The sequence below is a fragment of the Carcharhinus amblyrhynchos genome, chromosome 2, assembly GCF_965287045.1.
Source record: "Carcharhinus amblyrhynchos chromosome 2, sCarAmb.v2.hapA, whole genome shotgun sequence".
NCBI classification, from domain to species: Eukaryota; Metazoa; Chordata; class Chondrichthyes; order Carcharhiniformes; family Carcharhinidae; genus Carcharhinus; species Carcharhinus amblyrhynchos.
Genome location: NC_137325.1, coordinates 148,227,571 through 148,243,623, shown reverse-complemented (window position 1 = coordinate 148,243,623; position 16,053 = coordinate 148,227,571). Strand labels below are relative to the sequence as shown.

At 50.5% G+C, this 16,053-nt stretch overlaps 1 protein-coding gene across 1 annotated transcript in view; it reads left to right on the top strand.

The window, feature by feature from the left end:
- Positions 1-16,053, top strand: part of LOC145359993 (uncharacterized) — a 47,824-nt gene that overhangs the window by 12,217 nt on the left and 19,554 nt on the right. Inside the window, exons 3-6 of the mRNA XM_080214895.1 lie at positions 6,289-6,346; positions 7,218-8,051; positions 8,185-8,279; positions 15,929-15,983. Coding sequence (XP_080071021.1) covers positions 6,289-6,346; positions 7,218-8,051; positions 8,185-8,279; positions 15,929-15,983 — 1,042 coding nt within the window. The remainder of the gene's footprint in view (positions 1-6,288; positions 6,347-7,217; positions 8,052-8,184; positions 8,280-15,928; positions 15,984-16,053) is intronic.

The window sequence follows — 16,053 nt, the reverse complement described above, 5'->3', positions numbered from 1 at the left end:
GGAGGAACTGGGGCTGTTCCCCTGGAGAGGTGGAGCAATCTCCCTCCACCCTCCTCCGAGGCAACACAGGCTGGGGGACACCTCACTGGAGTGTGGCTGAGAGAAGGACACATCCCCACCCTGAACACTAACACTGTGCATCTCTCCTCTGAGGATCCTTTAATATATTCACAAACACTTGTAGCTGTTTCATTCTGTGTGTGTTTATAAACCACAGAATACAAGAAATGATTTTGATTTATTATTGTGTTAACACGCAGTGAAAAGTGTTATCTCTTGCGCGCTATACAGACAAAGCACACCGTTCATAGAGAAGGAAAGGAGAGAGTGCAGAATGTAGTGTTACAAATAGGAGCAGGAGTAGTCCACTCGGGGCATCAAACCTGCTGCACCATTCCGTTAGACAGTGACTAGTTATCGAGCTCAGTATCCTCGCCCTACACAACGCCCATGTCCCTTACACCTGGAAAGTGAGCTAACACTGCTTTACACAGATACACTGACCGAGTTTCCCCCCAACCCCCCTGGCCTCTGGGGGAGACAATTCCAAAGACTCACGGCCCTCTGAGTGAAGAGATTCCTCCTCATCCTCCCCTCTCCTTCCCGGGGGGGTCAAACAGCAGCCTATCCCCTCCTGACCTCTGTCCTGCTCTCTCTGATTGGCTGCTGGAGCTTGGTGTGTGTGTGTGTGCCGTCTTCCATGTTTCCCAGCGGAAACACAAACCCTTCTTCACCAAATATTCTTCCAGACACCTCGCTGTGCCAGCGGCAACCTGAGTCACTGTGTGAGTCCAACAGACCACACAGCCCCTCACTACCCCTCCCCCCGCTGCCCCACCCACCCTAGGGGTGAAGCAGGACAGTCTGGATGGAGTTTTAGCCAGCTGTAGGTTAGTCCAGTACAATACCTGCCACACCTACACCCTCGCCAAACCCCCTACTATACTCCTTACACACCTATGACTGTGCGGACAAATTCCCCTCCAATTCCATTTTCAAGTTTGCTGATGACACCACCGTAGTGGGTCGGATCTCAAACAGAGTACAGGAATGAGATAGAGAATCTGGTGAACTGGTGCGACAACGATAATCTCTCCTTAATGTCAACAAAACAAAGGAGATTGTCATCGACTTCAGGAAGTGTAAAGGAGAACATGCCCCTGTCTACATCAACGGGGATGAAGTAGAAAGGATCGAGAGCTTCAAGTTTTTAGGTGTCCAGATCACCAACAACCTGTCCTGGTCCCCTCCACGCCGACACTATAGTTAAGAAAGCCCATCAACGCCTCTACTTTCTCAGAAGACTAAGGAAATTTGACATGTCAGCTACGACTCTCACCAACTTTTACAGATGCCCCACAGAAAGCATTCTTTCTGGTTGTATCACAGCTTGGTCTGGGCTCCTGCTCTGCCCAAGACCACAAGGGACTACAAAGGTTGTGAATGTAGCCCAATCCATCACTCAAACCAGCCTCCCATCCATTGACTCTGTCTACACTTCCCACTGCTTCGGCAAAGCAGCCAGTATAATTAAGGATCCCACGCAACCCGAGCATTCTCTCTTCCACCTTCTTCCATCGGGAAAAAGATACAAAACTCTGAGGTCCCGTACCGACCGACTCAAGAACAGCTTCTTCCCTGCTGCTGTCAGACTTTTGAATGGACCTACCTCACATTAAGTTGATCTTTCTCTACACCCTCGCTGTGACTGTAACACTACATTCTGCACTGTCTCCTTTCCTTCTCTATGAATGGTATGCTTTGTCTGTATAGCGCGCAAGAAACATTACTTTTCACTGTGTGTTAATACATGTGACAATAATAAATCAAATCAGATCTAATCAGAGCCCTGACCCAGGCTCATTCCTGTCCCTGGGTATAGGGCAGGTGGTGGGGGAAGTGGGGGGGGGTGTCATTCTGGACACGTACTCCATCTTTCACCATGACACAGAGGCAGTGTGACACTGCGGGGCGTGAGCTCCCAGTGTTTGCAGAGAGAGCTGTCACCAGTAGGTGACAGCATCATTCCACAGGAAGACAGCCCACTCTGGGGACTGGGGAAGCTGCTGAAGCCACAGAGCTGGAACTGTGCGAACCCCCCGGGAGCAGCGAGCAGCCTGAGACCACCCCCATTCACAAAACACTGCCTAAAAACACCCTCATCCGTGACAAATACCACACTGCTTTCTCACTGTGAAACCATACAGAGTGCTGACAGCTCCATTCAATCTCAACAGACAGATTCACAGCAGGAAGAAGGATTTTTGATTGGGTTTATTATCGTCACATGTATTAGCACACAGTGAAAAGTATTGCTTCTTATGCGCTATACAGACAGAGCATACCGGTCATAGAGAAGGAAAGGAGAGGGTGTAGAATGTAGTGTTACAGTCATAGCTAGGGTGTAGAGAAAGATCAAGAAGAACGTAGACAGATATGGTGAATTTACAAACTTTACGAGAGAGGATGTTTGTTCATAAATCTCTCACAAACTGAGGCTCCATCTCAGTTGATCGGAGAGAATGGAGAGGGATTGAAGCTGATCAGGTGACAATGTTGTCATGTGTGTTTGTGGCAATTCGGCTAGACCACGTGGGGGGGAGGGGGGACCGAGGGGAGGGGGGGTGATATCACGTGAGGGAACACAGTGAGGCTTCCATTATGTTCCTCTTTGTGTTCAGTTATCAGAGGGAGGCACAGTGGGTTAGCACTGCTGCCTCCCAGTGCCAGGGACCTGAGTTCGATTCCCGGCTCGGGTCACCGTCTGTGTGGAGTCTGCACATGCTCCTCGTGTCTGCGTGGGTTTCCTCCGGGTGCTCCAGTTTCCTCCCACAGTCTGAGAGACGTACTGGCTAGCTGTAATCACAAACGCACATCCAAACCGCACCCGGATTTGTCCTGACTGAAACAGCTCCGTGCAACCCTGAAATCATCCCACTTCACTGATGCTGACTAAGGGAGAAATATCATCGAGGACACAGGGAAGAACTCATCCAGTCCCCCTTAAAATCACTCCCTCAGCACTGACCCTCTGACAGTGCGGCACTCCCTCAGCACTGACCCTCTGACAGTGCGGCGCTCCCTCGGCACTGACCCTCTGACAGTGCGGCACTCCCTCAGTACTGACCCTCTGACAGTGCGGCACTCCCTCAGTACTGACCCTCTGACAGTGCGGCACTCCCTCAGCACTGACCCTCTGACAGTGCGGCGCTCCCTCAGCACTGATCCTCTGACAGTGCGTCACTCCCTCAGCACTGACCCTCTGACAGTGCGACACTCCCTCAGCACTGATCCTCTGACAGTGCGGCACCCCCTCAGCACTGACCCTCTGACAGTGCGGCGCTCCCTCAGCACGGACCCTCTGACAGTGCGGCACTCCCTCAGTACTGACCCTCTGACAGTGCGGCACTCCCTCAGCACTGACCCTCTGACAGTGCGGCACTCCCTCAGTACTGACCCTCTGACAGTGCGGCACTCCCTCAGCACTGACCCTCTGACAGTGCGGCACTCCCTCAGCACTGACCCTCTGACAGTGCGGCGCTCCCTCAGTACTGACCCTCTGACAGTGCGGCACTCCCTCAGCACTCACCCTCTGACAGTGCGGCGCTCCCTCAGCACTGACCCTCTGACAGTGCGGCGCTCCCTCAGCACTCACCCTCTGACAGTGCGGCACTCCCTCAACACTGACCCTCTGACAGTGCGGCACTCCCTCAGCACTGACCCTCTGACAGTGCGGCACTCCCTCAACACTGACCCTCTGACAGTGCGGCACTCCCTCAGCACTGACCCTCTGACAGTGCGGCGCTCCCTCAACACTGACCCTCTGACAGTGCGGCACTCCCTCAGCACTGACCCTCTGACAGTGCGGCACTCCCTCAGCACTGACCCTCTGACAGTGCGGCACTCCCTCAGCACTGACCCTCTGACAGTGCGGCGCTCCCTCAGCACTGACCCTCTGACAGTGCGGCACTCCCTCAGCACTGACCCTCTGACAGTGCGGTGCTCCCTCAGCACTGACCCTCTGACAGTGCGGCACTCCCTCAGCACTGACCCTCTGACAGTGTGGCACTCCCTCAGCACTGACCCTCTGACAGTGCGGCGCTCCCTCAGCACTGACCCTCTGACAGTGCGGTGCTCCCTCAGCACTGACCCTCTGACAGTGCGGCACTCTCTCAGTACTGACCCTCTGACAGTGCGGCACTCCCTCAGCACTGACCCTCTGACAGTGCGGCGCTCCCTCAGCACTGATCCTCTGACAGTGCGTCACTCCCTCAGCACTGACCCTCTGACAGTGCGGCACTCCCTCAGTGCTGACCCTCTGACAGAGCAGCACTCCCTCAGAGTGTTTGATGGGCATGATGTGAAGATGCCGGCGTTGGACTGGGGTGAACCCAGTAAGAAGTCTGACAACACCAGGTTTTAGTCCAACCGATTTATTTGATAGTAAACTCACCAGCTTTTGAGGTTTCCCTCTTCTTCAGGTGAATGGAGAGTCCTGCCCTCAGACAGAGCATATAAAGCACAGACAGTTTAGAGATTACTGATTAGAATGCGAATCCTTACACCTAACCTGCTGTTCAAGACCTGAAGTGGCTGACAATGTGAGTGGTAGGAGCACTGATCACAGGTTAAAGAGATGTGTATTGTCTCCAGACAGTACAGGAAGTGAGGTTTTGCAAACCCAGGCAAGTCACGGGGGTTACAGATAGTGCGACATGAACCCAAGATCCCTGTTGAGACCGTCCTCATGTGTGTGGAACTTGGCTATCAGTCTCTGTTCAGCGACTCTGCGCTGTCGTGTGTCGTGAAGGCCGCCTTGGAGAATGCTTACCCGAAGGTCAGAGGCTGAATGCCCGTGACCACTGAAGTGTTCGCCAACAGCAAGGGAACAGTCTTGCCTGGTGATTGTCGAGCGATGTTCATTCATCCGTTGTCGTAGCATCTGCAGGGCCATCCCCACACCCCCACTTCTCTCCTTCAAACAACCACACAACCTCAAACAGACCATTGTTCGCAGCAAACTACCCAGTCTTCAGGAGAACAGTGACCACAATTCCACACAACCCTGCCACAGCAACCTCTGCAAGACATGCCGGATCATCGACATGGATACCATCATCACACGTGAGAATACCATCCACCAGGTACATGGTAAATACTCTTGCAACTCGGCCAACATTGTCTACCTGATACGTTGCAGGAAAGGATGTCCCGAAGCATGGTACATTGGGGAGACCATGCAGACGCTACGACAATGGATGAATGAACATCGCTCGACAATCACCAGGCAAGACTGTTCCCTTGTACTCGTTGGAGTTTAGAAGAATGAGGGGAGATCTCATTGAGACATATAAGATGATGAATGGGATGGATAGGATAGAGGTGGAGAGACTCTTCCTGCTCAAAAAAGACAGTAGGACTAGGGGGTACAGCCTCAAGATAAAGGTGGGGCGGTTTAGAACGGAGTTGAGGAGGAACTTCTTCACTCAAAGGGTGGTGAATCTCTGGAATTCTCTGCCCGTTGAAGTGGTGGAGGCTGCCTCGCTAAATATTTTTAAGACGCGGGTTGATGGGTTTTTGATAAGAGAGGGGATTAAGGGTTATGGGGAGAGGGCGGGAATGTGGAACTGAGCCACGACAGATCAGCCATGATCTTATTGAATGGCGGGGCAGGCTCGAAGGGCTAGATGGCCTACTCCTGCTCCTATTTCTTATGTTCTTATGTTCCTGTTGGTGAACACTTCAGTGGTCACGGGCATTCAGCCTCTGACCTTCGGGTAAGCATTCTCCAAGGCGGCCTTCATGACACACGACAGCACAGAGTCGCTGAACAGAGACTGATAGCCAAGTTCCACACACATGAGGACGGTCTCAACAGGGATCTTGGATTCATGTCGCACTATCTGTAACCCCCGTGACTTGCCTGGGTTTGCAAAACCTCACTTACTGTACTGTCTGGAGACAATACACATCTCTTTAAACTGTGACCAGTGCTCCTTCCACTCACATTGTCAGCCACTTTAGGTCTTGAACAGCAGGTTAGGTGTAAGGATTCGCATTCTAATCAGTAATCTGTAAACTGTCTGTGCTGTTATACACTCTGTCTGAGGCCAGAACTCTCCACTCACCTGAAGAAGAGGGAAACTCCTCGAAAGCTAGTGAGTTTACAATCAAATAAATCGGTTGGACTAAAACCTGGTGTTGTCAGACTTTTTACGGTGTTTGATGGGGACAGTGTTGTGTGAATAGTGAGTCCGCTCTCATCGCCGTCTCTCCGTGTGTTTGCAGCTCCGTAAAAGGCACGGCTGGACCCCCGCCACCAAGTCTCCAGAAGCAGCTCCTGAAGGTGAGCAACAAGCAGGGTGATTAGAGGGAAATGTTTATGGAATCGTACAGTGCAGGAGAGGCCCTTCGGCCCATCAAGTTCACACTGACATATTAGACGCACCTGAACCCCCACCTCATCCCATTTCCCAGCACTCGGTCCATAGCCCTGAATGTGATGATGTGCCAAGTGCTCATCCAGATATTTTATAAAGGATGTGAGGCATCCCCCCCCTCCAACCCTCCCAGGCAGCGCATTCCAGACCCTCACCACCCTCTGGGTAAAAAGATTTTTCTTCAGAGAGTGGTGGGAGTGTGGAATGAGCTACTGGATAAAGTGGTAAATGTGGGGTCACTTTTAACATTTAAGAAAAACTTGGACAGGTACATGGATGAGAGGGGTGTGGAGGGATATGGTCCAGGTGCAGGTCAGTGGGACTAGGCAGAAAAATGGTTCAGCACAGACAAGAAGGGCCAAAAGGCCTGTTTCTGTGCTGGAATGTTCTATGGGTCTATGGTTCAAACCCCCCTAAACCTCCTGCCCCTCAGCTTGAACCTCTGTCCCCTTGTGACGAGATGTCTGTCCCCGTGTCCGGGGTTATGACTGCTCTGTATCTGGGCTGTGAACCAACCTTTCATCCCAGTTTTACACTGTCCTCCCTCACAGTCTCCCAGATATTGCCAGACTAGCTCAGGACCCCAGATCTACAGTCACATTATTTAATCTTCCCATTCTGCTCTTTCATAGCTGGCATTTACTAAAGGTTAAATCACAATAAAATACTGGAAATGCATTTAAAATATCAGTTTATGTGTCTTAAACATGGGTAAAACATCATTCCTCGACTTTCTATTACTGTTGGTTGGTGTCGGTGTTCTGTCTAAACTAAGAGAAAACAAATATAATCGCTTTCAAATCCCTGTCCCCGTCCCCATTACCCATCGATCCCCGTCCCCGTTACCCGTCGATCCCCGTCCCCGTTACCCATCGATCCCCGTCCCCGTTACCCATCGATCCCCGTTACCCATCGATCCCCGTCCCCGTTACCCATCGATCCCCGTTACCCGTCGATCCCCGCCCCCGTTACCCGTCGATCCCCGTCCCCGTTACCCATCGATCCCCGTCCCTGTTACCCATCGATCCCCGTCCCCGTTACCCATCGACCCCGGTCCCCGTTACCCATTGATCCCCGTCCCCGTTACCCATCGATCCCCGTCCCCGTTACCCATTGACCCCGGTCCCCGTTACCCATCGATCCCCGTCCCCGTTACCCATCGATCCCCGTCCCCGTTACCCATCGATCCCCGTCCCCGTTACCCATTGACCCCGGTCCCCGTTACCCATCGATCCCCGTCCCCGTTACCCATCGATCCCCGTCCCCGTTACCCATCGATCCCCGTCCCCGTTACCCATCCATCCCCGTCCCCGTTACCCATCGATCCCCGTCCCCGTTACCCATCGATCCCAGTCCCCGTTACCCATCCATCCCCGTCCCCGTTACCCATCGATCCCCGTCCCCGTTACCCATCGATCCCTGTCCCCATTACCCATCGATCCCCGTCCCCGTTACCCATTGACCCCGGTCCCCGTTACCCATCCATCCCCGTCCCCGTTACCCATCGATCCCCGTCCCCGTTACCCATCGATCCCAGTCCCCGTTACCCATCCATCCCCGTCCCCGTTACCCATCGATCCCCGTCCCCGTTACCCATCGATCCCCGTCCCCGTTACCCATCGATCCCCGTCCCCGTTACCCATCGATCCCCGTCCCCGTTACCCATCGATCCCTCCCCCCTTCCGCCTCTGCTCCATCCTTTGCTCGGAATGATATTTGGGATGCTGTATTTATGCCTTTACAGTGAGTTATTGTGCGGAACCTATCGGGATTCTGGAGCCGTCAAACCCACAGGGTGGGGAGCCACAGCACCGAGTGAGACCTCCAACAGAGCCAGGGGTAAGGACAGAGTGAGAGAATTCAAACCTTCCAGTGCTGGGCTCTCAGTGAGGGGCTGAGGAATTTCCTGGTTGTGCCCCTATCTCTAACAGAACCATAGAATTCCCACAAGGAGGACATTCAGCCCATCGAGTCTGTACCGAGCATCTTACCCCCGTCCTCTCACCAGCCTATTCCTCCAACCCCACACATTCCCCGTGGCCGATCCGCAAACCCACACGTCTTTCGGACTGTGGGAGGAAACCGGAGCAGCCGGAGGAAACCCACACCGACACGGGGAGAATGTGCAGACTCTGCATAGACAGTGACCCAAGCCGGGAATCGAACCCGGGTCCCTGGAGCTGTGAGGCAGCAGTTGAGGGTCGTGTGACTTTGGAAGTCAGCCTCAGAAGGTGGCGGAGCGGGCGGGGGTCACTGCATATGTTTAAGGCCGAGGTAGACAGATTCTCGTTGGGTAAGAGGATCAAAGGTTACCGGGAGGTAGAAGGGAAACTGGATTCGAAACACAACCATTTTAGACATGAGCTTATTGAATGACGGACTAGGCTGGAGGGGCCGAATGGCCTACTCCTGCTCCTATTTGATCTGTTCATGTATTTGTTCACATCAGTATCCCTGTTCCCAATAAGGATCCTCGTTAATTCTGTCCAATCCCCAAACTGGAAGCTCAGGCTGTAGCCCCATTCCTCACACACAGTGGGGAGTGAGTGTGATACAGAACCCACGATTCAGCACCACCCAGCTTCCATAGCAACACTCCCACGATAGGGTGTGCAACCCTACCGCCCAGAATAGACACTCAGAGGGTGGGTGCTGCTATTCCCAATCGGGAACCTCCCTGTGTCCCTCCCACTGAAGGTAAAACTGTCTGAGAGGGAGTCACTTTTCAATCCTGACTATGCGGCCCTCTAAACACTAACCGGTCCCTGCGTGGAGATTCAGAGAGTAACTGCGTCCAGTTCCCAACGTCTCATACAGTCAGAGATGTTTACAGCATGGAGACAGGCCCTTCGGCCCAACTTGTCCATGCCGCTCTTTTTTAAAACCCCTAAGCTAATCCCAATTGCCCACATTTGGCCCATATCCCTCTATACCCACCTTACCCATGTAACTATCGAAATGCTTTTTAAAAGACAAAATTGTACACACCTCTACTACTACCTCTGGCAGCTTGTTCCAGACACTCACCACCCTCTGTGTGAAAAAATTGTCCCTCTGGACACTTCTGTATCTCTCCTCTCACCTTAAACCTGTGCCATCTAGTTTTAGACTCCCCTACCTTTGGGAAAAGATATTGACTATTTAGCTGATCTGTGCCCCTCATTATTTTATAGACCTCTATAAGATCACCCCTCAGCCTCCTACGCTCCAGAGAAAAAAGTCCCAGTCTATCCAGCCTCTCCTTATAACTCAATCCATCAAGTCCCGGTAACATCCTTGTAAATCTTTTCCGCACTCTTTCTAGTTTAATAATATCCTTTCTATAATAGGGTGACCAGAACTGTACACAGTATTCCAAGTGTGGCCTTACCAATGTCTTGTACAACTTCAACAAGACGTTCCAACTCCTGTATTCAATGTTCTGACCAATGAAACCAAGAATGCTGAATGCCTTCTTCATCACTCTGTCCACCTGTGACTCCACTTTCAAGGAGCTATGAACCTGTACCCCTAGATCTCTTTGTTCTGTAACTCTCCCCAACACCCTACCATTAACTGAGTAAGTCCTGCCCTGGTTCAATCAAACAAAAAGCATCACCTCACATTTATCTAAATTAAACTCCATCTGCCATTTGTCAGCCCATTGGCCCAATTGATCAAGATCAGTTGCAATTGTCGATAACTTTCTTCACTGTCCACTATGTCACCAATCTTAGTATCATCTGCAAACTTACTAAATATGCCTCCTAAATTCTCATCCAAATCATTAATATAAATGACAAATAACAGTGGACCCAGCACTGATCCCTGAGGCACACCGCTGGTCACAGGCCTCCAGTTTGAAAAACAACTCTCTACAACCATACTCTGGCTTCTGTCAAGAAGCCAATTTTGTATCCATTTAGATACCTCCCCCTGGATCCTGTGAGATTTAACCTTATGCAACAACCTACCATGCGGTACCTTGTCAAAGGCCTTGCTAAAGTCCATGTAGACAACATCAACTGCACTGCCTCATTTACCTTCTTGGTTACCCCTTCAAAAAACTCAATCAAATTTGTGAGACATGATTTTCCACTCACAAAGCCATGCTGACTGTCCCTAATCAGTCCTTGTGTCTCTAAATGCCTGTAGATCCTGTCCCTCAAAATATCTTCCAACAATTTCCCCACCACAGATGTGAGACTCACTGGCCTGTAGTTCCCAGGCTTTTCCCTGCAGCCCTTTTTAAACAAAGGCACAACATTTTCCCCTCTCCAATCTTCAGGCACCTTACCCGTGACTATCGATGATTCAAATATCTCAGCTAGGGGACCCGCAATTTCCTCCCTCGCCTCCCACAATGTCCTGGGATACACTTCATCAGGTCCCAGGGATTTATCTACCTTGATGCACTTTAAGACTTCCAGCACCTCCTTCTCTGTAATATGTACACTCCTCAAGACATCACTATTTATTTCCCCAAGTTCCCTAACATCCATGCTTTTCTCAACAGTAAAAACTGATGAGAAATATTCATTTAGGATCTCACCCATCTCTTGTGAACCCGCACATAGATGATCTTGTTGATTCTTTACAGGCCCTACTCTCTCCCTTGTTACCCTTTTGTCCTTTATGTATTTGGAGAAGCTCTTCAGATTCTCCTTTGCCTTATCTGCCAAAATAATTCTGTGTCCCCTTTTTGCCCTCCTGATTTCTCTCTTAACTCTGCTCCTACACCCCCCATACTCTTCAAGAGATTCCTTGATCTGTGGCGACTCAGATAGTGAGTGTATCCAATTCCCAATGTGGTGACACTCAGAGTGAGTCAGCTAACGAAGGAGCTGTGCTCCAAAAGCTCGTGATTCCGAATAAACCTGTTGTCTTTTATCTGTTGTTGTGAGGATTCATCCATCGGTTCTGCCAGACCTGCTGAGTTTTTCCAGTGTTTCTGTTTTAAATCCATATAATCAGCAGTGGGATCTCAGTAAACGGAGTTTGATAAAAACCCATCTGGTGAATGGGATGGATAGGATAGAGGTGGAGAGACTCTTCCCGCTCAGAAAGGAGAGTAGGACTAGGGGGCACAGCCTCAAGATAAAGGGGGGGCGGTTTAGAACGGAGTTGAGGAGGAACTTCTTCACTCAAAGGGTGGTGAATCTCTGGAATTCTCTGCCCGTTGAAGTGGTGGAGGCTACCTCGCTAAACATTTTTAAGACGTGGGTTGATGGGTTTTTGATAAGAGAGGGGATTAAGGGTTATGGGGAGAGGGCGGGAATGTGGAACTGAGCCACGACAGATCAGCCATGATCTTATTGAATGGCGGGGCAGGCTCGAAGGGCCAGATGGCCTACTCCTGCTCCTATTTCTTATGTTCTTATGTTCACAGATGTTCTTTAGGGAAGGAAATCTGCCGTCCTTACCTGGTCTGGCTGAAATGTGACTCCAGAGCCACAGCAATGTGGGTGACTCTCAGCTGCCCTCTGTAAGGGCTGAGCGAGACACTCAGTTGTATCTCAGTGATATCCTGGGGGGGGTGGGGGGGTAGCGGGCTTGGGTAACCCCTCCCCTCAGGGATAGGAGGATGGGACTGAGAGTTGAGAGCTGCAGTTTATTACTGCAGAGATGCCAGAGGGTGGGATTGGGTGCTGGGGGGTGCTGTGTTCGAGTGGGAGACTGGACAGTAACCGAGGAACAGGATATAGAACATAGAACATAGAACATTACAGCGCAGAACAGGCCCTTCGGCCCACGATGTTGCGCCGACCAGTTACAAAAACAATGACCCACTAGCCTATACCAATCCCTTTTCGTCCATAAACCTATCCAGAGATCTCTTAAACGCCCCCAAACTAGACGCATTTACAACCGCAGCAGGCAGGGCATTCCAATCCCTCACCACCCGCTGGGTAAAGAACCTACCCCTGACATCCGTCCTGTAGCTACCCCCCCTTAATTTAAAGCCATGCCCCCTCGTGCTAGCTTTCTCCATCCGAGGAAAAAGGCTATCACTATCCACCCTATCTAAACCTCTAATCATCTTATATGTTTCAATAAGATCCCCTCTTAGCCGCCTTCTTTCCAACGAAAACAACCCTAAATCCCTCAGTCTCTCCTCATAGGACCTCCCCACCATACCAGGCAACATCCTAGTAAACCTCCTCTGCACCCTCTCCAACGCCTCCACATCCTTCTTGTAATGCGGGGACCAGAACTGCACACAGTACTCCAAGTGCGGCCGCACTAGAGTAGTGTACAGTTGCAACATTACACTGCGACTCCTAAATTCAATCCCCCTACCAATAAACGCCAAGACACCGTACGCCTTCTTAACAACCTTATCTACTTGATTCCCAACTTTCAGGGATCTATGTACACACACACCTAGATCCCTCTGTTCATCCACACTATTCAAAGTCCTCCCGTTAGCCCTATACTCGACACATCTGTTGCTCCTACCAAAGTGAATTACCTCACACTTCTCCGCATTAAATTCCATCCACCACCTCTCGGCCCAGCTCTGCAACCTATCTAAGTCTCCCTGCAGACTATGACACCCTTCCTCACAATCTACCACACCTCCAATTTTGGTGTCATCAGCAAATTTACTAATCCACCCAACTATACCCTCATCCAGATCATTAATAAAAATTACAAACAACAGTGGCCCCAAAACAGATCCCTGAGGCACACCACTCGTAACTGTACTCCATGATGAATATTTACCATCCACCACCACCCTCTGTCTCCTATCTGATAGCCAATTCCTGATCCAACTTCCTAGATTACCCACAATCCCATACATCTGCATTTTCTGCAGAAGCCTACCATGGTGAACCTTATCGAACGCCTTACTAAAATCCATGTATACCACGTCAACTGCCTTGCCCCCATCCACCTCTTTGGTCACCTTCTCAAAAAACTCAATAAGGTTAGTAAGGCACGACCTACCCGCTACAAAACCATGCTGACTATTTCTAATCAATTCATTACACTCCAAATAACTATAAATCCTATCCCTAATAATTTTTTCTAAAACCTTGCCCACAACAGAAGTAAGACTCACCGGTCTATAATTCCCGGCAAAGTCTCTGTTCCCCTTCTTAAACAATGGGACAACATTCGCTATCCTCCAATCCTCCGGGACTACACCAGAGACCAATGACGACCTGAAGATCTGAGCCAGAGGCTCTGCAATCACCTCTCTAGCCTCCCAGAGAATCCTAGGGTAGATCCCATCCGGACCAGGGGACTTATCTATTTTCAGCCCCTCAAGAATTTCCAGCACATCCTCTTTATCAACCGTAATACTGTCTATTTTACACCCCTGCAACCCAATGTCCTCCTCAGCTATATTCATGTCCCCCTGCGTGAACACCGAAGAGAAATATTGGTTCAATACTTCTCCAATCTCCTCCGGTTCCACACACAACTTCCCCCTGCTGTCTGTAACTGGCCCTAATCTTGCCCTGACCAACCTTCTGTTCTTGACATACCTATAGAACGCCTTAGGATTCTCCTTAATCCTATCAGCCAAAGTCTTCTCATGTCCTCTTTTAGCCCTTCTCAACTCACTCTTCAACTCCCTCCTAGCCAATCTAAAGCTTTCTAGTGCACTATCTGAGCCCTCCAATCTCATCCGAACATAAGCCTCCTTTTTCTTTTTAACCATCGACTCAACTCTTTTAGTGCACCACGGTTCCCTAGATCTACCAAATCCACCATGCCTGACAGGGACATACCTATCAAGGACTCGCAGTAGCTGCTCCTTGAAAAAACTCCACATTTCAGATGTTCCCAGTCCCTGTAATCCCCTAATCCAATCCATGCTTCCTAATTCACTCCTGATAGCCTCATAATCGCCCTTACCCCAGCTAAAATTGCTGACCCGAGGTTCACGCCTATCTCTTCCCATCACTAAGGTGAACGTAACCGAATTGTGGTCACTATCACCAAAATGCACACCAACTTCCAAGTCTAGCACCTGGTCTGGCTCATTTCCCAGCACCAAATCCAATATAGCCTCACCTCTAGTTGGCCTGTCTACATACTGAGACAAAAAACCTTCCTGCACGCTTTGTACAAACACTGACCCCTCTAGCGAGCTAGAACTATAGCAACTCCTATCAATATTCGTAAAGTTAAAGTCCCCCATAACAATTACCCTATTACTTTCACTCCTAACCAGGATTGTCTCCGCAATCCTTTCCTCAACCTCTCTAGAACTTTTAGGAGGTCTATAAAAGACTCCCAACAGGGTGACCTCTCCTCTCCTATTTCTAATCTCCGCCCATACTACCTCAACAGACAAGTCCTCATCAAACTTCCTCTCTGACACTGTGATACAGTCCTTGACTAGCAATGCTACCCCACCCCCCCTTCTACCTTCTTCTCTACTCCGACTAAAGCATTTGTACCCCGGAACCTGCAACATCCATTCCTGACCCTGCTCTATCCATGTCTCAGAAATGGCCACAACATCAAAGTCCCAGGTACTGATCCACGCTGCAAGTTCATCCACTTTATTGCGAATACTCCTCGCATTAAAGTACACGCATTTCAAACCCTGCTCCGCCCCACCCCCACTATGCCGTGCCTTGCATTCCCCAACTATGCCCCCCTCACTTTCACCCCCTTTCCTCACTATCCCTCACCCCTCCGAATCAGTTTAAACCTTCCTGCATCGCTTTTGCAAATTTACCCCCCAGGATATTGATTCCCCTCTGATTCAGGTGTAGACCATCCCTCTTATAGAGGTCCCACCTTCCCCAGAATGAGCCCCAATTGCTCAAGTACCTGAACCCCTCCCTCCTGCACCATCCCCTCAGCCACGAGTTCAAACTTTCCCTCTCCCTATTCCTCTCTAAACTATCCCGTGGCACAGGCAAGAGTCCAGATATAACTACTCTTTCTGACTTCGCCTTTAGTTTCCACCCCAACTCCATAAATCTTTGCTTAATATCCCCTTCCCTTAATCTCCCTATGTCATGTGTCCCCACATGAACTATAACTTGGGGTTGATCTCCCTCTCCCCTAAGAGTCCTGAATACTCTGTCCGATACATCCTGGACCCCAGCCCCTGGTAGGCAACACACCAGCCCAGAGTCCCTACCCTTACCTCCAACTCTCCTATCCGTCCCCATAACTGTGGAGTCCCCAATCACGAGGCCCAATCTCTTACCCCTAACCACCTGAGGCTTACCAATAGGCTCACCCCCAGAGACCTGCTCCCTTTGGCTATCCCCAGTTGATTTCTCCTCGACTGTAGCCTCCAGGACCGAGAACCTATTTTGGAGGGGAACAGCCCCAGGGGATTGTCCCCCCAACTGCTTTTTGCCCCTCTTCCTGGCAGTGACCCAAGACTTATGGATATGGTCAGTAAACCAAACAACTTGAACCAAGCGATTGGAGGGACAGCAAGGGGGGCGGAGAGGGATCCGATCGGGATGATTCCTAGATTTTTCCCGACGGCTGCACTATCATTAACACCATCTCCATCTCCTTCACAGGAATATAAACAACTGGAACCACAGCTACAAAGATTCACAACAACAGCAAGTGGAGGTGAGACTGACATTGACCAGAACAGACAGGCAGCACAGTGGGTTAGCACTGCTGCCTCACGGCACCGGGA